General features: G+C 39.1%; 4 protein-coding genes across 5 annotated transcripts; 2 read left to right on the top strand and 2 right to left on the bottom strand.

Moving 5' to 3' along the window:
* LOC121796250 lies at window positions 1-499 on the bottom strand. Its single transcript, XM_042195082.1, has 2 exons — window positions 294-499; window positions 1-238 (listed from the first exon to the last, which is right to left on the bottom strand). The coding sequence occupies exons 1-2, from the start codon at window positions 497-499 to the stop codon at window positions 1-3; spliced, it is 444 nt and encodes a 147-aa protein (XP_042051016.1).
* A 3,278-nt stretch (window positions 500-3,777) lies between these two features.
* On the top strand, window positions 3,778-13,336 carry LOC121742455 (dynamin-related protein 3A-like). 2 transcript variants are annotated; one of them, XM_042135594.1, is made up of 20 exons: window positions 3,778-4,314; window positions 5,163-5,445; window positions 5,564-5,592; window positions 5,676-5,777; window positions 6,353-6,418; window positions 6,493-6,552; window positions 6,953-7,066; window positions 7,163-7,211; window positions 8,099-8,208; window positions 8,656-8,748; window positions 8,884-8,976; window positions 9,064-9,201; window positions 9,736-9,849; window positions 9,940-10,035; window positions 10,138-10,180; window positions 11,091-11,239; window positions 11,326-11,472; window positions 11,639-11,691; window positions 12,089-12,188; window positions 12,630-13,336. In XM_042135594.1, exons 1-20 carry the CDS (start codon window positions 3,943-3,945, stop codon window positions 12,900-12,902), a joined length of 2,484 nt encoding a protein of 827 aa, XP_041991528.1. In that variant the 5' UTR covers window positions 3,778-3,942; the 3' UTR covers window positions 12,903-13,336. The 2 variants fall into 2 exon arrangements, 1 of the variants encoding a protein (XP_041991528.1); XR_006038053.1 differs by lacking the exons at window positions 12,089-12,188; window positions 12,630-13,336 and having other exon boundaries at window positions 11,334-11,472.
* Window positions 13,337-21,368: 8,032 nt separating this feature from the next.
* LOC121796322 (UDP-glycosyltransferase 91A1-like) lies at window positions 21,369-22,244 on the top strand. The gene has a single exon (XM_042195201.1). The coding sequence runs from the start codon at window positions 21,369-21,371 to the stop codon at window positions 22,242-22,244; it is 876 nt and encodes a 291-aa protein (XP_042051135.1).
* A 334-nt stretch (window positions 22,245-22,578) lies between these two features.
* On the bottom strand, window positions 22,579-25,558 carry LOC121803039 (guanosine nucleotide diphosphate dissociation inhibitor At5g09550-like). Its single transcript, XM_042202753.1, has 13 exons — window positions 25,472-25,558; window positions 25,045-25,107; window positions 24,863-24,946; window positions 24,647-24,754; window positions 24,402-24,574; window positions 24,087-24,198; window positions 23,929-24,009; window positions 23,785-23,847; window positions 23,569-23,667; window positions 23,365-23,489; window positions 23,078-23,288; window positions 22,931-23,005; window positions 22,579-22,835 (listed from the first exon to the last, which is right to left on the bottom strand). The coding sequence occupies exons 1-13, from the start codon at window positions 25,556-25,558 to the stop codon at window positions 22,785-22,787; spliced, it is 1,332 nt and encodes a 443-aa protein (XP_042058687.1). The 3' UTR covers window positions 22,579-22,784.
* Between the last annotated feature and the right edge of the window lie 791 nt (window positions 25,559-26,349).

The raw sequence follows: 26,349 nt of genomic DNA on the forward strand, positions 1-26,349 counted from the left end.
CTATAAGTATGATGAGATAGAAAATCCGCAGCAAAATTCCCTTTCCCGATGCAAATGGTTGACCACCGACGAATCAAAATCTGGAAGCAAGTCACGCACGCCTGGCACTATAGATCTACAGTTGATGGACACTTCAAAATACCCCTTGATCATTGAGATTCCAATGAAACTGTCACTTTCCACCTTCAAATTTTGGAAGCCCAAAGCTTTCGCCAAAATGTAAACCATGGAGCATGCACTAGAGTTTAGCCAACAAAATAGAGCATAACCCAATATTTACCAAGAAACCATACCTTCGAGAACCTGTTGCATCCCGAAAGAGGCCACCTCCATAAGCACGTCCTGACCCGCCCTCCAGTGAAGCTTCTGTATTGAGCTTTAAAGTGTCAGTCGCAGGAGGATGCCAACCTACTAGGATAGGTGATCGGATCACTCCCGAGCACTGATCAGTTCTAGTCTCTTCCACCATTTTCACATTGTTAATAATTCGGACCACCATTCCCTATGGGCAATCTCGTTATCCCTTAAAAATGAAGTGCGTCTTTGTTAGTAAGACGTTTCCCCCCTAACCAATAGACCGGAGGCTTCAGTCATCACGGGGGTAGATGTGTACCATTATTGATCATCTTTTCTATTTTTTATTTTTAAAAAATAATGAACTACGTATATGGTACCTGGACAATTGCATTTGCATTTTGGTTGTACTTGATAAATTTTATTAGCACCAATAGTACCTGCAATGGGGGTAATCATGTTTTTGGTCCTTTTGCATATATGGTCCTTGGAGCCAAAAAATTGAAAAAGGGTAGAAACGTCTCAAAAATGTGCAAACGGATAAAAAAAAATGATTACCCCATTATTCCGTCACTATTGGTGCTAATAAAATTTGAAGTACCGCAAAAGTGAAAATGTAATTGTCCATATACCGTTTATGTAGTTCACTAAAAACAGTTTAAAATTTTTATTATTCTTTTCAAACCTATAAAAGCTAGTAAATTTTTTCTATTGTATGTTAAAATATATTTTGAATTATTTGAAGTAATATTTATTATTTTATTTTTCACTTTACTTTTATATATCATAAAAAAATTATAAACATTGGTAAACTAATTATCTTTAAGAAAATTTATATTCTAAAAACTCAATGAGACACATTTTAGTTAAGATATGAAATAATACTCATTTCATTTGCATGTGTATTCAATTATTATAAATAAAAAATTATTAATAAAAATATACTGTACTTTATTAGTTAATTTTTTTGTTCGATTGGCTCGACCGATTAGCCCAAAATCCTAATGTTTAGGATTAGAGTTGACAATTTACAAATGAACGACATGTAACCAAAAAGGAGGCAACTGATAGGATTGTTCCAAATCCGAGAGGTTGACCTGATTGAAATCCCTAATATTAGACCATTAGGAAAACCACCACTCTGCGTTCGTAATTATGTATAAAAAATGTTTACACTGTATGATTCATTCATACTTATTCTATCCACTCAATCCCTAATATTAGACCATTAGGAAAACCACCACTCTGCGTTCGTAATTATGTATAAAAAATGTTTACACTGTATGATTCATTCATACTTATTCTATCCATCCCAAATTAATTAATAATTTATATTTTTATCTTATGTTTAAGAGTGAACTACACATTTAGTTCCTGGAATTTGAGGTTCGCATGGAAATTGAGGTTCGCAGGTTGAAAGTTTCTGTTAAAAAAAAGGGTAATCCTTGAATTTAATATATTTACCTATGAAGTGATTTTATAATTTTTTAAGATTGATCAGAACTAAAATGGGTTGTATATGGAGTATTAAAAGTAGACATACATGAGTCCTACTACTTGATTAGAGCATATCTAGTGATTCTGGACATGCAATAGCCCTCCTATAGTCTTATCACTGCCACATCATCAGCACTAAAATCCTCCTGCCACATCATCTGGACATGCAACTGGACAAACAACTGGACATGCAATAGCCCAGCCACATCACTCAATTATGAAAAACAAACAATTAACAATCACACAAAATACGGAATTAAATATACGACACATATACGCGAAAATATACTATTTTCATTTAAATTAAAAAGTACATTTAAAAAAATTACATAATTTAAAATAAAAACTAACTCCTTGCAATCCTCCGCGTACACAACTCTTCAATTAAATCCTTTTGGAGTCGAATATGAGCATCCGTTTGACGCATGTCGGCATGTGCTTGGAGGAGGGCTTCTTCATCGTGAGGTACCACACCTCGTACGTTGGCGGCGGCGACGCCGTGGCTTGGACCTGCTTCATTACCGTCGTTGGCCCAATTAGTCAGTTGTACACCTTCATCTTCGACAATCATGTTGTGCATGATAATACAGACGTACATTATATCAGCAATGCAGTCGACATTCCACAAACGCGTTGGTCCCTTAACTGCAGCCCATCGAGCCTGAAGCACACCAAATGAGCGCTCCACGTCCTTTCGCGCCGACTCCTGCCGCGTCGCAAAGTAGGCCTTCTTCGCATCTGATGCGCACCGGATCGTCTTCACAAAGACAGGCCACCTAGGGTATATCCCATCCGCCAAGTAGTAGCCCATATCATGCTGGTTGCCGTTGGCGACAAAACTGATGGCCGGACCGACGCCCTTGCACTGCTCGTTGAAAAGGGGCGACGAGTTGAGGACGTTTAGGTTGTTGTTCGAACCGGCTATCCCAAAATACGCATGCCAAATCCACAGCCGGTAATCAGCTACGGCCTCGAGGATCATCGTGAGATTCTTTCCCTTGTAGCCGGTCGTGTAGAACTCCTTCCAGGCAGCGGGACAGTTCTTCTACTCCCAATGCATACAATCTATGTTGCCTAACATTCCCGGGAACCCATGCTGATCCCCGTGCATCCGCAGCAGATCCCGACAATCTTCGGGGGTAGGCTTTCGGAGATATATTCAATGGCAGTCGTCTCACCAATGTGGAGGTATTCATCCCACATGTCTGCCGAAGTCCCGTAGGCCAACTGCCTGATTGCCGCAGTGCACTTTTGAATAGGGGTGTGGCCGGGTCTGCCAGCCGCATCGTGCCTGAAGCGGAAATACAGATATCGATGCTCCAAAGCGTTAACAATACGCATAAACAAGTCCCGCCTCATCCTAAAACGACGTCTGAAATGGTTGGCGTTAAAACGCGGCTCCTCTGCGAAGTAATCTGTGAACAGGCGCTGATGTGCAGCTACATGATCACGATCAACCACTTCTCGACGGTGGACAACTGGTCGTGGGCGAGGTACCGCCGGCTGCATATAACTCTGCAGCCATCGATCAACCTCACGGCTCGTATAGGTATCTAGCTCTTCGTTCATCATACGCTCGTACTCATCAGCATCCCCACCACGGCCACCATCACTACCACCGGCATTACTCATTTCTCGTTGTTGATCTTGTACATAAATTAAGATAGAGAGAGTACTGGTTAAAACAAGTGGTGCGAATGAAAATGACGTCCAAAGCGCGTATGTATAGTGTTTCGAAAAATAAAAAAAAAATAAAAAATCTGACGCCGGTATGACGCCGATCCGGTGCCTACAATGGCGCCGTGCGGATCGGCGTCAGCCCAAGAATCGGCATGGGCACGCCGATTTTGACGCCGATTTCGCCGACGCCGCTCGCAATGGTTCGGCGTCCGCGAAAAATCAGCGTGCCGGTGACGCCGCCGCCGCCATTGGAGATGCTATTAAAATGACATCGCTGCCTGCTAGCTATCTCTCTCTCTAAAACTAACATTCAAACGCTTTCTCTCTCATCCACCTCCTATCCTATCTAGGGTTTTCAGCAAAAGCACAGGTGGGATCCCACACACCAGATCTTAGTCCAAAGATTTAGATTATTCACTCAATTATTAAACTCGATAATTGAGCTTTCAATCACTAAAATCAGCCAACTCCATGGCGGAAGAGCAATCTTCGTCGTCGGCGAGCAACGCTACTGGTACGGCGGCGCCACTAGGACAATCAGTCATACCAATAGTGAATAAACTGCAAGACATCTTCTCGCAGCTCGGAAGCCAGTCAACGATCGAGCTTCCGCAGGTGGCTGTGGTGGGAAGCCAGAGCAGCGGCAAATCCAGTGTGTTGGAGGCGCTTGTTGGACGCGATTTCCTTCCACGTGGCAATGATATCTGCACGCGCCGACCGCTAGTGCTGCAGCTGGTGCATAACAAAAGTAAAGGCGACGGAACTGAAGACGAGTGGGGGGAGTTTTTGCATTTGAATGGGAGGAAGTTCTTTGATTTCAATGATATCCGGAAGGAGATTCAGGTAATTTTCTTATGTAACTCCATATTGTCAAGCACTGCAACATAACTGTGCTTAGATATTGAAAAAGCAACTCTACTGACGAAACTACCTGTATCATGTATGGAAGAGATACGTTATAGAAAATGAAAATAGTTTTGTTGGTAGAGGGATTAGACTTGAAGCGTGTTGGCAAGTTGATTTGAACTTAAGATACGAAGATCTTGAAAAAATTTAGGACATAATATGGCCCAAACGTCCCTTCACTGGAGGGCTTGTCATGCATCAATATTTATGTATAACTTCTTACAATAGATACAGGTCAGGACCGAATTCAAATGACAATAGCTAGAATACATGTGTGAACACTGTACTCAAAATTTAAGCTCATTATGTTAAGATTTGGGGGTTGTGAGTTTCTCTTTTTATGTTCCTTTGAAGGGTTCTGGGGAAATAGTTGAATTGATGGGAAGTGATGGAAATTATGAACATATTTTAAAATCTAGAACTACTTATAGTAATATTCTCTTTTGAATTGCAAGTATTAATATGAGTTCTTGCGTGTCAGTGACTCAGTAATGCGTATCTGTGGATGCTGCTAGGAAAAATGCAATGCTGGTGTTTTTACAAGTCCATTCTTTCACTGGTGACTTGATACTATTGTAGATTCTTCAGTATGTCATAATTGCACCTAGGCGAGGAAAACTTCTGGTAGAAATAGTAACTTGGAATATGTAAGATTAGCTTCTGATGGCTGCTATTTAGTTAATAATCCTAGTATAGTTTTGTCACTCTGAGTGTAGGCCCTTCACAGATTTGAATGTGATGCATTGCTTTTTTAAACGTATTTGATCATCTTAAATGTTGTTTAGGCTGAAACTGATAGAGAAGCTGGGGGAAACAAAGGTGTGTCGGACAAACAGATCCGTTTAAAGATTTTCTCCCCCAATGTTCTAGACATTGCACTTGTGGATCTACCAGGCTTAACTAAAGTTCCTGTTGGCGATCAGCCATCAGATATTGAAGCTCGCATTAGAACAATGATAATGTCATATATCAAGCGTCCAAGTTGCTTGATACTGGCTGTAACACCAGCAAATTCTGATCTGGCAAACTCAGATGCACTTCAAATGGCTGGAATGGCTGACCCTGATGGTACCTTCTTCAGTCTATACTCTTCATTTTTAATCCCCTCTATATAGTCAATATCTAGCTTGTACTCTAGTGTTAGTATCTGTATTCTGGGATTCATTTTTTAAGCTTGTACCCGCAGGTTATAGAACAATTGGTGTAATTACTAAGGTGAGATTTGACATCATAATTTGATTTAATACATAGTTAAAATGTGCTTTTGTTCTCATCTGGGTGGCGCTTTGCTGTTTCAGTTGGACATTATGGACAGGGGGACTGATGCTCGCAACTTTTTACTTGGAAAAGTTATTCCACTTCGCCTTGGTTATGTAGGCGTTGTTAATCGTAGTCAAGAGGTGATTTTTCTTATTCTTACTGACCATTTTGTTACTGGTTTTCTACACAATACGATGCTCATTCAATTCCTTATGTTAAACCTTTAGAGTTTTGCTATCACGCTGTCATTGAGAAATATGATTTTAATATTCTTATGTATTCCATTAGGTGATGTCTGAAGATGCATGGCTTGTTAGGTTCAGTTGTCTGTTTTAGTGCCCCTTATTTTCTCCCATTATGAAATTATTGCCTGTAAATATGTTTATGGCATATGCCTAACTGTTGACTTAAATTAGTCGTCAGAAGGTTTATTACATGCTTTAACTCCGATAAAAGTAGAACAATTGCATAATACTAGTATCGACCATTGAGGATACTTTAATACATTGCAGATGCTGTATTTGTTGTTGATGTGATAGCTTAGAGTTGGTCTAAGAATATCATAACTTATAGTACCTCTGATAGTTCCCAATGTATAGAGAACAATTGACAGGAGGACTATGTACGGGAGAGAAAGAGTGCGGTGTTTTATGTAAGATGCCAGATGGATTTTGCGAGGCGCAGCTTATGCCATTGATGATTATTACTTGTGCAGGATATTCTGTTAAATCGGAGCATCAAGGATGCACTTGTAGCAGAAGAGAAATTCTTTCGCAGTCGCGTATGACCTTTCGTAGAGAACTGATTTCTGGAACTAACTCTTATTTTCTGATGACTTAAATATATGTTCTGCAGGTGTACAGTGATCTTGCTGATCGTTGTGGGGTACCTCAGTTGGCCAAGAAGTTAAACCAGGTATATAATGTTATGTCCTATACTCCTATTCAAATATTATGTGAAACGTTCTTATATGTATGAATGCATCCTTGAAAGTACATATATTTTCAACAGTAGTTTCTGATAACTGCTTAATTTATTCCAGTCTCAGTAGTTGGATTTCTTTCTTGACCCTCGCGTGGTTTTACTACATATTCATTCACTTGCATGCCAATGGAATGACACGGTGCATTTCCTTCAGTTTGTGATTTAGTTTGCTGGTTGAAACTCGTGGATGCTCAAATGCTGCCTGTCTTAATTTAAAATGAATTCAATGTAAATTAAGATATGCCACTATACTTTAGAGCTGGATATTGGTGTTGGTGCTTTATGAAAACTAACAGGTACCTTTTGAGTTTCGGCTTTGCTCTTGTTACAGATTCTTGTTCAACATATTAAGACCGTTCTTCCAGGATTGAAAACCCGCATTAGTGCAGCGCTGGTCTCTGTTGCAAAAGAGCATGCTAGCTATGGAGAAATTACTGAATCAAAGGTTTGTTTGTATTCTTGATTATTGTGATCTGACCATATGTATGGGATGTTGGTGCTATATTATCTTGATCCTAATATTTAACCTTTTGATGAACAGGCTGGTCAGGGAGCATTGCTGCTGAACATTCTTTCCAAGTACTCAGAGGGTAAAATATTCAACTGTGTACTCATTAGATAAGTAGGTCATAAGACACCAAAGTTAGACCGTTATTACAGTCACTTGTCATCATTAATTATCCCCCCTCAATGGATACCAGCACTGCTTTAAAATTCAAAATTCCTGTATATGAGGAGGTGAGCTAGAGCTATTAGTTACTACCTCCGTCCACAAAAAATTGACTAGTTTTACCATTTTGGGCCATCCACCAAACTAGACCATTTTAAAAATGGAAAGTTTTAAACTCCACTAACACTACTTCTACCACCTTTTCCTTCCCTCTTTCTTACTTTACCAATTGTGCATTAAAACCATGGCCATTCACAACTTTGTCTATTTTTTGTGGACGAAGGTAGTATTACATAATTGATAATTCACATATCAGGACATTTTACTCTTCTAGACAAGCTTAATCATTCAACATATGACAACATCATTACTAAAGTGTTCCTGCTTGTATCTGAGGTCATGCTAAAGTTTCAGATATTTACTTCAACTTGCTCTGTAAACACATCAACCACTCATGAAGACACAAGTACAGAAGTGCTTGTTTATCTTGTACTGTTTTACTAATGCATAGTAAACTGATTCGTGTATTCTTCGTATGCGAACTATGCAGTTAATAATTAAATTAACTCCATAGATTATATAAAAGTTTAACTGGTTGGTAGCTTTACTGTCAGCGTCTAGTGCTACTTGCCCCAATTAGCAATTGTAATTGTTCTTGTGTTTGTCTATAAATGGAACAAATGTGAAAATGTCTCACCTTTGATGACCAAACATTTGTCCTTTTGCTGCATTCTTGGAAATCTCCACCCAAAAAAGATTTCATGTAAATGCTGCTTACTTGTGGAGTTTATTTTCTGTTCAAAACAGCATTCTCCTCCATGATTGAAGGAAAAAATGAAGAGATGTCAACTTCTGAGTTGTCTGGTGGAGCAAGAATCCATTACATTTTCCAACATATATTTGTTAAAAGCTTGGAGGTTTGTGGTTCCTGTTTGATCCTTCTGAGATGTGAGACTGAATTTGTAAATTAGGCGTGTTTGAGTTTGACTTTATATTGAATTGTTTTCGAAGATAAAGGAAACATGAATATGATTGAGGTTTCTGTACTTCAGTATTCTTTTGTTTTGCCAACTCGTCAAAACTGGCAGCTAATAATTCTGTGTAAAGATTAGTGCAGACTGCAGACATACATTATAATAAATTGATTAAAGGTAGACATGCTTGCTAAAAAGCAAAACATGTTTGAACATGCCAGAGTTTGCATACTTCCCCATCCATTGAAAATATGTTGAACACATTTTTTTTCTGCAAGCTGCAACCAACTTCTCTAAGATGCAGTTTTTCTTGAGCTACATACTTATGGATGTTTTATCCACTCAATTCCTTTGTATATCTTCTATTTGCTTACTGCACTCCTTCTGCAGCAAGTAGATCCTTGTGAGGATTTAACTGATGATGACATCCGTACTGCCATCCAAAATGCAACTGGTCCCAGGTCTGCATTGTTTGTACCGGAAGTAGGTTTTTTCTCTTAACTCTTCTTTCTATTTGTGTTGTGTTTAACATCTGGGTTAAGGTTCAAGCACTTTTATTTTGTGTTTTTTCTTTTAATGTTGTATTTTCTGTCATGCCTAATAATTTCAAACACTCAGGTTCCATTTGAGGTTCTTGTTAGAAGACAAATAGCTCGCTTGTTGGATCCAAGTCTTCAATGTGCCAGATTTATATATGACGAGTTAATGAAGGTATATTTATACAAATTACCTAGTGGATCGGCCTATTGTTGCCTTTTGTCATTTTAATTAGACATGTTATCTGGGTGTTGTTTATAGATGAGCCATCGTTGTATGGTTAATGAATTGCAACGGTTTCCTGTCCTACGGAAGCGCATGGATGAGGTTATTGGTAATTTTTTGCGAGAAGGTCTTGAGCCTTCAGAGACAATGATTGGTCATATAATTGAAATGGAGGTAATGTGCATCTGGATGTTTACCTTTTCTTTTTCATACCTTGACATACTTTTTAGTTGCCTCATAAAAATGCTGACACTGCATCTTCTTTCTCACCTAAGAATTTGATACAGAATATGCATCGTTCTTCCTCTAGTGCCAACTGTCTTTTTTATTGATGAACCTGTCTTTTGGATTCAGTATAGATAATCTGTTTAATAGCATAAAAGTGTAGACTGCAGAAATTCAAACAATTGTTGGAATATGTGCATGATGTTTTGGAAATGTGAATATTGACTTGTGAAATGTGTTATTTCCAGTCAATGTTGCTCAACTTATAACAAATCACGTGGAAGGTTTTAACCATAGTCAGTCTGATCTAGTAGTGGATGTTATGTTAGAAATGATTTCCAGTCTAATGAATCTAATGTGATGTGGGATTTGAAGGGACTAAACCTTTTTAATTTAAGGAAATGGCTAAACATTTCCTGTCTAAGGCGATTTGTGCTTCATTTTTATTTGGAAATAGCTGAAACTTACGTACCCTATTTATAGATGGATTATATAAATACTTCCCATCCAAATTTTGTCGGCGGGAGTAAAGCTGTAGAAATAGCAATGCAACAGACCAAAACATCCAGGATTGCAGCTCCAGTTTCAAGGCAGAAGGTCCACAATTTTTGTCCTGATGAGTTATAGCCCCCTCCAATTTCTAACAATGTCATGTTAACTAATATATGGTTGCCATTTATCAATCAGGATGCAGTAGATTCAGATAAAGCTCCAAACTCAGAGAAAAATCTTAAGTCTCGTGCTATTCTTGGTCGGCAAGCGAATGGAACTGTCCCAGAGCAGGTGAGTTTTGTACTGGTGCCCAAAGTTCCTGTGGATCATAATATTATTTTGTTTCAAAGTGATTCATTGTTTTTTTTTGGCTGCTCTTTCCTTGGCAAAAAGGGTGCTCGGCCTGTTGCAGAATTAGAGAAAAATTCCTCATCAGGTAGATCTGTAATTTTTTTCCTTCATGTTATTTCAGGAAAATTTTCTGTTTGAATAAACCCTGAATTCCTGAAAATTTGATGAATCCATCCCCTCAGAGGAGTAAGAAAATACTGCTGGAATCCTTCTCATAGACTGTTTTGAAGCTGCCCTGTTGTACAGCAACTTAGTAAAGATCTTGCCTTCAATATGGAGTACTTCCTCTGTCCCCTAAAAATAGGAACTCTTGAAACGACACAGGTTTTAATGCAAAATTGGTAAAGTAAGAGATAGAAAGAAAAGTGTGTTAGTGGTAAATGGGTCCCACCTCGTTAGAGGAAAGAAATTTCCTCAAATAGAAAGTTTCTATTTTTAGGAGACAGACCAAAAAGGAAAGTGTTTCTATTTTTAGGGGACGGAGGGAATATAAGTTTGCATAACCCTCTCCCTTTATTAGGCCTTTTAAGGGGATGATAGCCCAATTCTAATAGACTGCTAACAAAATTTGTTAAAATTTAATCACTTTCCAAACCAATTGGTAAATGTGTATTCTGTGCCTCTGCAAATGGTTAGGTATGTATTATGTAACCAATTTTTCTTTCCATTTTTGAAAAAAAGTCCATTATGTACATTAGTTGCACTCCCTTCCTAGTTCCTATCACTGAAATGAAAGTATGATATTGTGAGAACTAAACATTACTTTCAATTTTAGTAGCTGGGAAATGATGTTGAACTTCTGATAGTAAGAAATGGTTCTTATCGTAAGAACTGAATAAATTTTTTTAAAAAGGTTTCCACCTGAAGTCTTGAATTCTGTTTAGAGGATCCTTGTTTCTCTTTCTTGAGAACATTTTTCGGTTTTTCAGATAGAAAGTTGTTGACTGTTCACCATGCAATATAGATCTAACATTTTTAATTACATATTCAAACAGGTAACAATGTCGGCTCATCTTGGGGAATATCTTCAATATTTAGCAGCCATGATAGTCGTACCACCACAAAAGAAAATCCAACCAGCAAACCATTCAGTGAACCTATACAGACCATGGAACAGGGCATCTCAATGATTCATTTGAGAGAGGTAGTATATCCTCTTTGGTCATCTGTTGCATGCTTTGGAGATGTTTTTTCGTTGCCATGTAACTGACTTTGTTATTATTTTATAAGCCCCCTAGTGTATTGAGGCCCTTGGAAACCCACTCAGAACAAGAGGCTGTTGAGATTGCTATTACAAAGCTGTTACTGAGATCATATTATGATATCGTACGGAAGAACATCGAGGATTCTGTACCGAAGGCTATTATGCATTTTTTGGTATTCTAATTTCTTTTGCTTAGGCTCATCTGTTCCGTTATCCTTTTTTTTCGCAATTACTGTATCTGCGCAATCACTGTATGTACTTATGTAACCTGTTTAATCGATGTATCTTAAGTTATTATTCCTTGATCATAACTGGACACATGAATATTTCTTTTTGCAGGTTCACCATGCAAAAAGAGAGCTTCATAACGTTTTTATCAAAAAACTTTACCGGTATGTCATGTTTCCAAAATATGGTAGACTTGTAGATGATGCAGAAGCAAAAGGAGGATGAGAAAAATATGGTGGAAGCATGTTGGTGTCAAATTTAAGAAATTGTAAATCACCATTATTCAAAAATGCAAGACAAAGAACGGTAGATTGCCATAATCGAAAAATGTTTTCTTTTGGGTAATTTTACTTTCAACCTATAACAAGAAAATTGGACGAGAAATTCAACTGACACTCTATTTCCTTTTTCATTCATTAATTTACTGTTGTGTGACATTTGAATATGATGGTCGTGTTAAATTGTAACTTCTTTACCCTCCCTCTTCCCTTGTCTAAAGCACTTTTGTCCTCTACTGAACACATATATAGCTAATGCATGTTCATGGTTGTGTTTGAGCAGAGACAACTTGTTTGAAGAAATGTTACAGGAACCAGATGAGGTGGCCACAAAGAGGAAGCGTACCCGAGAGACACTTCGGGTCCTGCAGCAAGCATTCCGAGTAAGTCTTAGATATAGCAGATCTTATCTTTGTGGTTTAGACCTTTTACCATGGGGTAGACATGTGAAAAAGTGCAGAGATCGTTAATTTTAACAAGCTTGAGTTTACATGCTAGTGTCACCATCGTAGCCTTATTTAAATGCATGTTCATATCTTTAGGCATGCTCAGAAATTTCTTATTATCTTTTTCTTGCTCTACCCCCAACGTTTTCAATTATGGTGACAAAATTTCAAGCTTTGAAGTTGAGTGGTCCCTTGAACATAAATTTTTTGATGATGCATATCCCAGTTTCTTAAGACTAAATAGTAAAACCATATATACTCTCCGTTGACACCTAGTTTATATGCACGAGGAAGTAGTGCTACTTTTCAGTGGCACTGTAATTTCTGAATAGGTGGCTTGCGGTGCTTAACAATAATACCTTTTTTTGGGTGCTGTAGACATTGGATGAACTGCCACTTGAAGCTGAAACAGTTGAGAGGGGTTACAGCCTAAGTAATGATCCAACAGGTATTCCAAGGATCCATGGGCTTCCAACCTCATCTATATACAACGCCAGCAGTGGTTCCGCCGAGTTATACGGTGCATCGCCAAAAAACTCCAAGTCACGCAGGTCATCGAATTCTGGTGAGCTGCACTCACCTTATTATCCAGAAACCAATGGTAGTGGACGCAGTTCGATGGCCGGTCTTTATCCAACACTCGATTTTTAGGTTCTTGAGGAATGCTGCAAAACCAACATGTGTCATTAAGTGACTTGCTATGCGATAATCACGGGCGATACGTGTTCTCTGGATCAGTTCTGTGGAGTCGGTATTCATTACGTTCAATTAAGAATAACTAAATTGACCACTTATATTTTTTGATATCCCTCCTATTATACAAGTGACGGTTGTAGGCATACAAGTATTTGCTTTTTACATAAAGCTTCTAATAAAAAAAGGAGGTGCTGCTATAGCGAGTACATGGAGCTGTTTGGTGGACTCTAGTCCAACAGTGGTAACCTTTCTTTCTAGAACAAGGGTTGGTTGCAAAATGCTATTTTTCTGATAATATTTGACAACTTTCAAACAACACCCTGTATAGTACTCCCTGAGTCTTTGTAATTTCATACTAGTCATTCGTTTGTTTGTAATTTTTTTGGTTAGATCGTCAACTTGTCCCATTTTTTTTTGATATCTGCGTCCGAAGAATCTCTGCAGCGATGTTTGCTCATTGATTGCAACATCACATTTAAGTGCCCATTTAAAATCACTTTGTTCACTGAACTCCTGGTTGGCAACTGAATTGCATTTTTGCATTGCCATCATCCAATGTTTAGGCTTGCGCGATGGAGTATATCGATCAACATTTCTTATCATTTGTTATTCTTTGGTGGAAATTATGTTTTGGGATAATTTCATCCTGAAGAAATCAACGACGCTCAGTACTGAAGCAAATTAGATTTTTCGAACTGTTTCATGTTAATAATCATCTACAATCTCTCTACAATTAGCATATAGTTCATGATAATGTCACCCTCATCTACGTGGACGATGTCGAGGTAAAATTCTTATTGCCGTTGGATTTGATGCTAATAAGAAATGTTTGCCTATTGCATATGTCATTGTTGATGAGGAAACCATAGAAAGTTGGAATTGGTTTATAGAACGTATTAGACTTCATGTAGCCAAGCATGATATATGTGTAATATCTGAGACATGTGGGAATCATAGATGCAATGAATTCTCCCATATGGAAAGAAGAACCCAATGTGGGTCATCACAGATTTTGCTTGGTACATGTTAGAAAGAATGTTTTGCAGAATCACAAAGGTATCATGGTCAAAAGACTTGTTTGGAAAATTGGTATTGCTACCAAGAAGCAAGTTTAAGATCAGACGTCGTTTACTTCGAAACGTCAACAACGAGGCTTTGCAGTACCTTGATACCGTGGAGTTAGAAAAATGGAATTTGGCGTATGACAAACACAAAAGATGGGGTGAGGTGACCACTAATATGGTGGAATCTTACAACAGTGTGTTGAGAGGCGCAAGACAACTTCCAATTAAATCTTGCATTGATATGATATTTTGGAGGACAATAGAATGGTTCAACGAGCGGTCAATTGCATCAACATAGTGTGCCATACCACTTAGCCCGTGGGCGCATGAAAAGGTGTGCAAAAATGATGTAAAAGGTCAATTACATAATGTGAGAGCACCAAACACAATTCCAGGGCTTTATGTGGTTCGAACAAAACGCCGAATTGGTGGAAATGGGGGTAATAAGTGGAAGGTAAAGTACTTGGAGTCGAACTGCATATGCCAAAAGTGGCAGATGTGGAGACTTCCGTGTTCACATGCAGCAGCAGTTGCGCGGTTTAGAAACGACAACAAGTTGTCGCTTGTTGACCCCGTATACCACACAAGTGTTTGGGTACACCAATATTCTACGGTGTTCAATCCAATCAGACACCAAGATTATTGGGACGTGCCTGAGTGGACTTTGCAGTGTTCACGAACTCAGCTAATGCCCGGAAGTCGCGGTCGATACCGTACAACTAGGATTCCTAATCAGATGGATGTCCGTGAAGCCGACCAGCCACGAGCCCTACGCCGATGTAAACATTGCCGTCAACCAGGTCATGACAGGCGCAACTGCTCCACTTCTTGAATGTTTAGACTCATGCATTGTGTAATATTTGGAGTTATGCATTGTGTAATATTTGGACTTATGTATTGAGTAATATTTGGACTTATGTATTGCGTTTTATTTGCATGTATTTTATTGTGATGGTGAAAATTGGGTGACTAAAATAATAAAGAGTGAGTTCACCCGACCGGGTGTTTTTGGATTATTAAACACCCGGTCGGGTGAACTCACTGGACTCCAAATTGTTCATTATGATTTGGACCTAACCGAATTATAAAACGCCAATCTAGTTGGCGTGTTTTCTAGAAACGCCAATGTGGGTGGCGTTTCATTACAGAACGTTGCAATCTAAAGCATGAAAAAATTGGTCGAATTTACTCCAACTATAAAACACCAATGGGACTGGCGTTTTTCTTAAAAAATGCCATCCGTGTTGGCGTGTTTTCTGAAACGCCAATCAGCCTGGCGAGTCATTCCAGAACGTAGCAATCTGTCGTAGAAAATATTGACCAAAATTACTCCAACTATAAAAAGCCAATTGGACTGGCGTCTTTCATTAAGACGCCACCCATGTTGGCGTCTTTAATAAAAACGCCAATCACTGTGGCGAGTCATTACAGAATGTTACTCTCCGTAATGCAAAAAATGGCCGAAATTACCAAAGCTGAAAAACGCCAATGAAACTGGCGTTTTTGGCACACACTATAACTCGCCAATGAAACTGGCGTCTTTGGTCAGACTGCTTGCATGAAATTGCAAGCTTCCTTTTTTTTCTTCCATATCACAAAGTATAACAAGAGGATGTATCAAATTATCAATATAACTAAGTATAAAAAGAGGATGTATCAAATTACTAATATAAAAAGTTCAACTCAAAGAAAAAACACTAATATCAATTGCATCACCGTTTCCGCATAAACAGGCCCCGTATCCCCTTCCCAATTCTGGATGTAGATCTAGGGATCCTAGAGGGAGGAGTATCTTGAACAACAACGTTCTCTAGATCCATCCCAAAAATATCATCTCGCACAGACGACCGCGATGGAGAAGCGTGGACATCACTGAGGCTAATATCTTCTCATGTACCACCGGTGTGGCTGATAGAATGTCGGCCTCGAACTGCAGATCTAGGTGGAGGTGGATCCACAAAATCGTCATTGGCGTCATGTACTAACTGAGATGACGACTCTCCGCAGGCAGTTTTCTTCTTGGTTCGTCGTTTCCCCTTTTGCCTCACGGGGACGTCCATGTCCATTGCAGAGCACTGGGAAGGACGGTAGTCCATCAGCTCAGCCTCCCAGGATATCTGCAATCCATCGTTAACCATCCTCGAAGTGGTTTCCAAAGCGGGATGTTCTGTCATATCTTGGCCACTTAGAAAGTGGCGTATGTTGTGAAGCGTCTCCACCTACAATTTTCAAAGTTAATTACATATTATAAAATGAATTTAAATAATTAATAGTTTTTACAATTTACCGCGAAGTTATGAGAAGATGCCGTTTCGTGGAAGCCCTCTTCAACATGCACGCCAGGTTTGGTTAAATACACCACAGTTATTTGGTGAAACCAATCATATATTCATCGGTTGCAACAGGCTCCATAGTGTACTCCACATCAGTCCACACCAAGTCGTGCCTATTGTCCCACTCCTGTATATGATGGGTGTGCCACTGAGCCCAATTCCGGCCAGATTTTCTACGGCGATCCTGTTTCGTAAAATCAGAACCGTGGAAGTGGTGGAGGAGCGGGACATACGGTTGGACAATCCCAAATTGTCGCAACACTCGTTGTGGCAGGTGTGGCTCAACCAGATTCCAGCAGATAAGAGTTGTTATCGACGTCCATATAGGACGACCGACAACACAACATTCCGACAAGTTTCGCTGGAGATAAGGCCTCCAAATAAACTACATGTGAAACAAATTTATTCAAAATAATTTGAATAAAAAACAACAAACAAAAAACAATTTATAGGTATATGAATTACCTGGTTGACGTGCATCATGGAGAACTGATCTCAGAAATTTTCAATACATGCCCGGGTGCTTTTGCATATGACGCCGGACCATTCCATCTGAAAAATTTAAATTATGAGCGAATTACAAGGAAATTGATGAACATTAAGCTTAAAAATAGAATTAGTGAACAACTTACGCGCTTGCACATGGTGCGTAGTCTATAAGCACGGGATTTAGCATCTTTGGTCTAATATTTGGGATTCTCTCCCAAGCCCACAGCTATAACAAAGTTAAAGCTCCCTCGACATCGGTCCTCTTAGCAACACAACTTCACACAAATTGTGGTACAAGCAAGCAAGCGTCGCACCACCCCAGCTATAGTTAGAACACTGTTCTATATCCATGAAAAATTGCAGGTAGAAGAACAGAATTTTATTTCCGGAGGCGTTCGGGATCATCAGCCCACCAAGTAATAGCAGACAGTATATACGAGCCCGTTGAGCATATATGTTGTGATCGTGCTCATCATTCAGCTTAACCCTCAATTGATTTGATAAGCTTGTCTGCTTCCAAACCATTTCTTTCAACTCAGCTGCGTCTGGCACAAATCCTAGAAAATCCAAACACACGTCCTTCCAATATCCCACATCCTTCGTGGGGATGTAACCCGTCACAGCCTCTCCGTCAACTTTGAGGCCCCATAAGACCTCCACGTCTTCCAATTTCACAGTCGCTTCACCGACTGGAAAGTGAAACGTGTGAGTCTCTGGCCTCCAACGTTCAATCGATGCGGTGATGAGATGGTGGTCAATGTCCTTTGGTTGACCACACCTCAATATATCGCCGAACCCCATTTGGTCCACTATTTCCAAAACACGATGATGTATGGGAACATCCCAAATGATTCATTCATATCGTCGGCAACGGACGTCTTCTGATAGAATTCCTGCCCATATGTTATTAGAGTGTTGTCTCTGAAAATACAATACAGAAGGATCTGCAGGACCACATGCAAGCCGGCGACGAAAAGTTGAAGATGATGCCATAATTTACCTACACAACATTCATAATCCAAATTAAACAATAACCAAACCTAAACCAATTCAATAATTAGATACAATTTAATCCAATATCACAAAATGGAACACCAAAATCAAATAATTCACAATACACAAATTCACCTACACAACATTGCACATTCAAAATCATAACACAATTCACCTACACAAAATTAATAATTCAAACTAAACAATATACATCAACCTACCTATTTCAATTTGCCCAATTTCAATTTGCCCAACCTAACAATTTCAATTAACAATTTCAATTTCAATTTCAATTTCAACCTAACAATATACACAAAATTAACAATTCAAACTAAACAATATACATCAACCAAAACACACATAAATCAAATCAATTTACCCAATTTTTAAGCTATAACAACCCTAGGGTTTAGGTTTAAAATCAAATTTATACACAAATTCACTTAAACCCAAACAATCCAACATAATAATCAACAATAACGTCATTCAATCAATCCAAAATGCACAATATTTCAACTCAATTCACAACCCATTACAAACCATAGCTAACTATCCAACAATTACTCTAATAATGTAAACAATAAGCATACTAACCGAAAAAAATATATAAATTTGGGGAAGAATAGCACCGATTGATGAATGGAGGGCGAAATCACGGAGAGGAGGGCGAATTCGCGACGAGAGGCGCTGCTTTGGATAAAATCGCGAAGTGTGTGATGTGAGTTTTTCGCTATTTGGGAAAGGCTCGCCTGCTATATCAGTCTGTATAAACACGCCGCTCGTGTTGGCGTTTTTCAATTGTAAAACGCCATCCGTGATGGCGTATATAAACACGCCATTCTTTACGGCGTTTCTTTATACAAACACGCCAATCCAAAATGCGTTTTCAAACTAAACACGCCAACCAAATTAATGTGTTTTAACTTAACTGTATTTGGAGAAAATACGAGTAAAATACGATGGCATTGTAAAACGCCAACTTTGCTGGCGTCTTTACGTATAGACACGCCAGTACCATTGGCGTTTTTCCCATATATGGAATAGATAACAAAATGAGTACATTTTCGTTATTTTAGTGACAAACTCGCCTATAAACCCGATTTTTCCTGATTATTGGATCATTGATTAACTTTGCCAATACCTAATCTTCCTCTCTTTTTAACATTTCTCGGTTGGCTATGTTTGTTTAAGAATAAGGGCTCGTTTGATTCGTAGATAGAATATAAGATACTTAACTTAACATAGTGTTTTTTTAGTTGTTTGATTGATAAGATAGTCTCTAAAATGATTGTGTAGATAAAATGAAAAAGGACAAAAATACCCTTGTTACAATTGGTAAATATATTTTGTACTACTACACCTCCTATAATTTATCTAAAATTATGCTTCATTACTTAATTGGTCTTTAATTATCATTGCATATTAACATATTATATCTTAAAACTGCCGTAACGGTTGTGTAAATTAGGTCACTAATTAATCCAAAAAGTAGCTGATTATTAAGTACTCTATTTTTGTAAATTAACTGAATCAATTTGTGTTAAACAGCAAATTTTAAATTAATTATTGAAGAAATCAACAGTGACTTTCTTGTTGCTCTAAGACAAAACACCAGTCGAGGAAGAAGCTCAGCTCTATAATCACTGTCTCAATTCGAGCAAGATGAACACATTCAACCATAATAAAAATCGAATGAACTATTACCAAAATTCCAGCAAATTAGAGCAAAGCACCCTCTGTCCTATTTTGAGCAAAAAATAATCAACCGAAATTGAGTAAGAACCAGGAGAAAGAAGAGGCTTAGATATGAATATCAACAAGAAGAGGCTTAGAACAATAAATCCATCAGGGGAGAAGGTCCGACGACGGTTGTTGGGAGGAACGGTCAATACCGCCGGAGTCACTAAACTCCACACGACGCCGGAGAATGTAGCCGAACACAGTACGATGGCCGGCGCCTCCTAGATGATGCAAAAAAAGAAGAAGTTTCTGAAAGAGAAGAGAGAGAGCTGCGTGTGGAGAGAAGGTGGGAGACAGAGAGAGAAGAAAAAGGGGTAAAATTGGCTATCATAATGCAACAGTTCACAAACCCACCAAAATTGGTGGGTTAGCGTTTTCCCAAATTTTGTGTTAGCATGCCGGCCTAGGCGGGCTTTATACATTTTCTCGGGCCATGAGATAGTACTTACCATATAATGATGTTTCCATGGCTGGCATTTGGGCACATGATACCCTTTTGCTCTCAGCCATATAGTTTAAATCACACATCCGGATCTTCTCACTCTTTGTCTGTATACTATGGCTAGCTGCAACGGGATGAGCAATTTTGTTTAGGTTTGTATACTCAATGTCTGTTACGGACTCAATTCCCACATCGGTTGTGAGAACAACTGATGTGGGGTATATAGACTAAATGAGCTCTCTCTCCTAACAGGCTAGTCTTTTGGGATGAGTTCTCCTGTTTGATTTGTATCAATTGGTGCTTTCATTGAGAGTCTAAACGGCTCGGAGTGGTGGCCGGGCAACGAACTCGCCGTGACCAACGAGTGCGTTTGGGACCGCTCGGAGTGGTGACCCACGAAGTGGTGGCCGGGCAAAGAATCCGCCGTGACCAACGTGGCCGTGACCAACGAGAACTCAGAGTGATGGCCCACGAAGTGGTGGCCTGACAAAGAACCAGCCGTGACCAACGTGGCCGTGACCAACGAGGACGTTGGCCCTTAAAGGAGGGTCGAATGTTACGGACTCAATTCCCATATTGGTTGTGAGAACAACTGATGAGGGTCGAATGTTACGGACTCAATTCCCAAGGAGGGTCGAATGTTACGGACTCAATTCCCATATTGGTTGTGAGAACAACTGATGAGGGTCGAATGTTACGGACTCAATTCCCACATCGGTTGTGAGAACAACTGATGTGGGGTATATAGACTAAATGGGCTCGATGTGGGGTCGAATGTTACGGACTCAATTCCCACATCGGTTGTCAGAACAACTGATGTGGTCTATATAGACTAAATGGGCTCGATGTGGGGTATATAGACTATCACAACTGATGTGGTCTATATAGACTAAATGAGCTCGATGTGGGGTATATAGACTAAATGAGCGCTCTCTCCTAACAGGCTAGTCTTTTGAAATAAGTTTTCCTGTTTGGTCGGTATCAATGTCATACACAAACAAAACATTGCACAATTATGCCCACAGTTGAGGTTATCGAAGCGACTAGCAGCAAAAGGCGTCTTTGTTTCATATGTTTCCACCCCAAGAAACCTGCAGAGATTACCTGCCATTTCATCAGCTCTTATGGAGCTTGTGGAGATCCAAATGAAGCGTCTTTGAGCATCTGGTTGAGAAGGTCAAGCCAGATTTGATAGTCCTCGACTTTGCTGCATACCGAATCTTAGAAGTTGAGGCCAAATATGGCGTAAGCACTGCGTTTTTCAGCGTGTATACGGCTGCTACCTTGGCTCACATGGGGCCACTGATTGAGCTCAAGGATGGAAAGCAACATCTGAGTCCAGAATGCTACACCGGATTGGATGCCTTCTCCCCACACCGAGGAGTATGAAGCATGGATGATGCACAATATACACGTCCCTGATGCATCAGGCTTTTCCTCTGGCCAACGTCTGGCGAAGGTCGTTGAGGGAAGCAACTTTGTGTTGGTGAGAAGCTGCGAAGAGTTTGAGAGCAACTACTTAAATCTAATTCAAAAAACCTTCGAAAAACATTTCAGAAGCCAGTTTAATATTGGCTTGCTTCCTCCAAAAACTGGAGAGAGCAAGAACGCATCAAGGTGGGCCGACACATGCAAATGGCTGGACGGGAGAGAGCCCAAGTCGGTGTTATATGTAGGATTCGGGAGCGAGTACAAGATGCCCCTCAATGAAATACATGAATTAGCATATTCAGTTGAGCTTTCAAGATTACCTTTCCTGTGGATTCTAAGGAAGCCAATAGGCGTGGATACTCGGGATTTACTGTCTCCTGGTTTTGTCAGGCGCACACGAAGCCAGGGTCTGGTTGTTCTTGGTTGGGCACCTCAGCAACAGATACTCGCCCATCCAGCAATAGGGGGGTGTTTTTTCCACTCCGGCTGGGGAACAAGTATAGAATCTCTTGCTCATGGCCACCCACTAATTCTTCTTCCTATGGTAGCAGACCAAGGACTCACTGCTAAGCTGTTAGTGGAAAACCAAGTTGCACACGAGGTCCCCAGGAACGAGGATGGTACATTTAGTCGGGGCGTGGTTGCTGAGTCCATAAGACGAGTTCTTGTAGAAGAACAAGGCAAGCAGTTGAGGCTCAAGGCAACACAGCTGCAAACTGTCTTTGGCGATCATGAGCGTCAGGATAATTATGTAAACAAATTTATGGATCATCTCAAAAACATCACTACACAGAAGCAAGTGTAAGAAGATATCTCAGTGAAATGCTAAGACCTACAAGTTGTTATACCTTACATATCTTTCTGTTGAAATCCATCTCTGTATCCACAACTACAACCTTTTTTATCTTTTGGCATTATTAAACTGGCCTCTTTTGTAGAATTTCCAAGGAAAATCGGAAACTAGAAACTAGATTGAACCTAATAAAATGCATAAAGTAAGCATTCTGACTAGTTTATTTCAATACTCAATATTCTTATAAGTATTAGCATAGAAATTAAAGGCACATATAATTAGTAAGTTGAGTTGGAACTTGGAACTTGGAACATGGAACACACCCCATTTCCATCCATGGCTATAATGCAAAGGGCTTGTTCCATTACACACGAAAAACCACTTAGCAGAAAGTTATCTTCTTATTAGCAGCTACTATAAAATGCAAAACCGAAGCAAAAACTTGAAGAATCTGGTAAACTTGAACTTGTATGAAGCTGAGGAGGAGCATGCATGTACTAGTTTCATCTGCTGTCAACCATTGGAACCAATTCACAACTCGCATTAGATACGTCATTGTTCACCAGCACTTGCTGCACTTAGGTCCACTGACAAATCAAGAACCTAAACCAATTCATACGAGATTGAAATCATATGAATTAGTTATACTATTCTTTTATTATGTTGGCAATTTGTCTAATCTTTACTGTCACACTCACCTTTCCAGTTATCTTGGTGTACATAGCCAAAACATCTTCCACAGTGGTCTCAAAGTGTGTGGATGGGTCATAACTCTGCAATGCCATAACATGAAAATGTGATCATGATGTGACAAAGAGTTAAGCAGAGAAGAATGAGACGCGTACCATAGAAATATAACAGTGGTCAGAATCACAGTCATTTGTAGGTTGGTATCTGTCATAGGTTTCATAGAATATCTCATCAACTGGTCCGAGAAGGTCCACTCCGGGCTTCAGCTCAGCCTCCGGGTCGTCAGTTTCAGCTTCTGTCAAAACGAAAGCTATGTACTTGCCTTGTGGCGCCACGTTGTGATAGTACGAGCAGCAGAATAGATACCTAAGACAAATAAGAGATACACAAGTAAATGCTCCTACATTAATCAGAAAAAAGGTAAATTGGTTAGAAAACATACATGTCTGATTTGCGGCCCAGCTGCTTCTGTGGAATGATGACTTGAGTTGAGTGCGACTCGTGAGTGTCTGGGATTGGGTGGCTCATTATAATGACAGCACGCGCAACCTTCCCTACCTTCTCAACCTGAAATCAGAATTTATTTTGAAAACTATCTCCAAACTATATGTATGTCTTTGCTGATCACAAAGCCACAGAATGTTACCTTATCGGGTAAATATGAGGGGTCGCAGACAACTTTTTTGCACTTAGCTGTTTCTCCTTCAGATGTAACTCCAATTGCAACTCCATCATCATACTCCACCTGCAGATTGAAAGAAGTAGCCATGAACGAAGCTAGGATGTAACAACGAGTAGTTCTTGGAGGAGAAATGCATTGGATAGACGAGGTATTCAGAAAGTAGAACTGAGAGATTATAACCTTGCAGTCTGGCTTGCTTAGCATGTAAGTCCCACCATAAACTGCGCTCAGACGAGCAAATGCCTGTTTATTAGAGCATCATAGCAAGTCAAAACCATGATAACAACAGTACACATGTGAATTGATACGCAAAAAGAAGCATACCTGAGGCAACTCTCCCAGTCCGTACATAGGATAGAGGTAAGGAGATCCAGATTGAAATCTTGCCAAAGACTCTGCATACAGCTGTTGTAGAGAAGAAAGTAGTAGTTTTCAGTTTAGAAGAGAACAATGTTGACTGCAACTTTATTGAATCTCTCTACCTTCATTCTCTTCACAAAAGTCACTGCCGGCTTGTCCAGGTATTCATCGCTAAAATGCAGAGCCAGAGCATGGCCTATAAATTCAATCGTGTCATCTTCCAGTTCATACTTTCTGCATATTAGAGCACATGAGGCTGTCAGTCGAGAGTTCAAATTAGAAAATGCAGCACACAACTATGATAAATTCGCGTTCCATTTCCAACATCACAAGAAACTCATAGGTTAGGATCAGGCGCCAATATCAGTTGATTGCTTATTAACAACTTGGTGTAAATGGCAGTGTGACAGAGTGATGCATTAGTGTGAGAAACGAACGAGATAAGTTCTCTTGCTGTAATTGTGTCCAAATCCATCCCATGATGAGTCTTGGGATCACTCTCATCAAAGTCTTGAACGAAAACAAAGAACTTGCGTGCACGCCTCTTCTCAAACAGCCCCATAAGTGGGGATTTCAGTGCCTCGACATCAGTTGCCGGGACCTTGTGGATCTGCAGCATAATTTCAAATCAAGGTTGAACGAAAAAGGCAAAATACAGAAAGCTAGCAAAAATTCATCAAACCTTTCCTTTATTGTAGACAAAACTACCATCTACGGCCTTGAAGTTGAGGTACTTGGTGACATCCGTGTGAATCAAGACACGCACCAAAGTTCCATTTGCCATCATGAACTACAATAATCACATCAAAATCTCATTTTTACCCATAGTAAACAAACAACATAAGCTATGAAACAAATGGCTTATGCATTGCAGTTTCTATCTTGGATTCTGTAATACCTTTGGGATCATATCAACGTTATACTCTCTACTTGTGCCCAAATTCTCAGGCGGTTGCTCCTCTCCCCTGAAGCGCTTCCAGAGCTACAGGAAAGGAGATATGAAATCAGAATCACTTCAGTTTGTTACATCCAAACTAGATAACAAAAACATTTAGTCACATTAATGGGAGATTGTGCGACCTGAATCAAATTGAGAGAGCTGGACTCTCCTCCATAATAGTCGTTTTTGTCCATGTGTAGTACCTGTTTGTTAAAACCAAAAGAATGGAACTCAACATTAATGTAAAATTAGTTGTTTATTAAAGTTTACTTCCTTTTGTTCTTCACCTGTTGTGCCATTTGAATGTCCCCGAAGGAACAAAATAATTTACTTCGTTCAAATTACAACAGAAAGCAGAGTTTTTTTTAAAAAATCAAGAAAACTAAAAGAGCTTTCCATTGTGTGACAAGATGATCAAGTAATTACCTATAAATTTTAATGTATGTTTTGGATGAAATATTTGATCAGACAATAACAACAGTGTGTCTGAGATGGTTAGAATAGGAAATTGGCAAATAATAATAATGCAGCAGATATAAAGCAATAATCCGAGTGCGAAGAAGATACTTTTAAACCATCGACAGAGAGAAGGCCACTGAGAATGCATTCTTTAAGACCAGTACCGAGAACAATGACGTCGTACTCTTCATCCATGTCGCACACACAAAAAATAAGGCAGAAGAGATCTCAAAAGGAAATGGAAGAGTAGTGTAAGGGGAGACATGTAAGGGAGGAAAGAGTAATATTAACAAGCAAATGAAGATCCGCAGTTGATGGCCACTGAAAATCTTGAAGCGTATACATTAATTTTGTTTTTTAACCATAAAACCGTTATGTCAAGAGTAACTCCAGTCATTGGAATTACTAATATACAGTAATTCATTTATAGATCACTCTCTACACAAACAGAATTTACATGTACTGCTACATTGCTACTGCACTCATTGCATATGACTACACATTGTTTTCTTCTTCTCGTGGTATAGCAACACAAATTATCATGCAATTTATTGTGTGTGATTGTAGCTACCATAAAGAGATAGACGAGTCAGTAAAATATAAACACTTCATAATTATATAAGATCATATTTAATTTACACTAATATGTATTGGGCGACAGATTATTTGCTATTTTCTATATTGACTAATAAAATTTTTTATCTAAGAAAGTTACACCTCGGATTCGGATATGCCATTTGTTATTTTTAAAACAAAATGTACAAATATTTATACTGATAATATTAAATATGAAATATTATCCCAATAACCTTTACTATAATATCTAATAGTACAAAATTGTTCCAGATATAATAAAGCCCATGGCCCTGACATAGGAAAAAACAATATCATTGAGACGAATAAAAAGCTGTTAAAAAATGGAATTACTACTAGTTAATGGAGTATATTTTTTTTCTGGTATATAGTAGTACTAATTTTATGTGTTA

Source organism: Salvia splendens, chromosome 1 (genome assembly GCF_004379255.2).
Source record: "Salvia splendens isolate huo1 chromosome 1, SspV2, whole genome shotgun sequence".
NCBI lineage: Eukaryota > Viridiplantae > Streptophyta > Magnoliopsida > Lamiales > Lamiaceae > Salvia > Salvia splendens.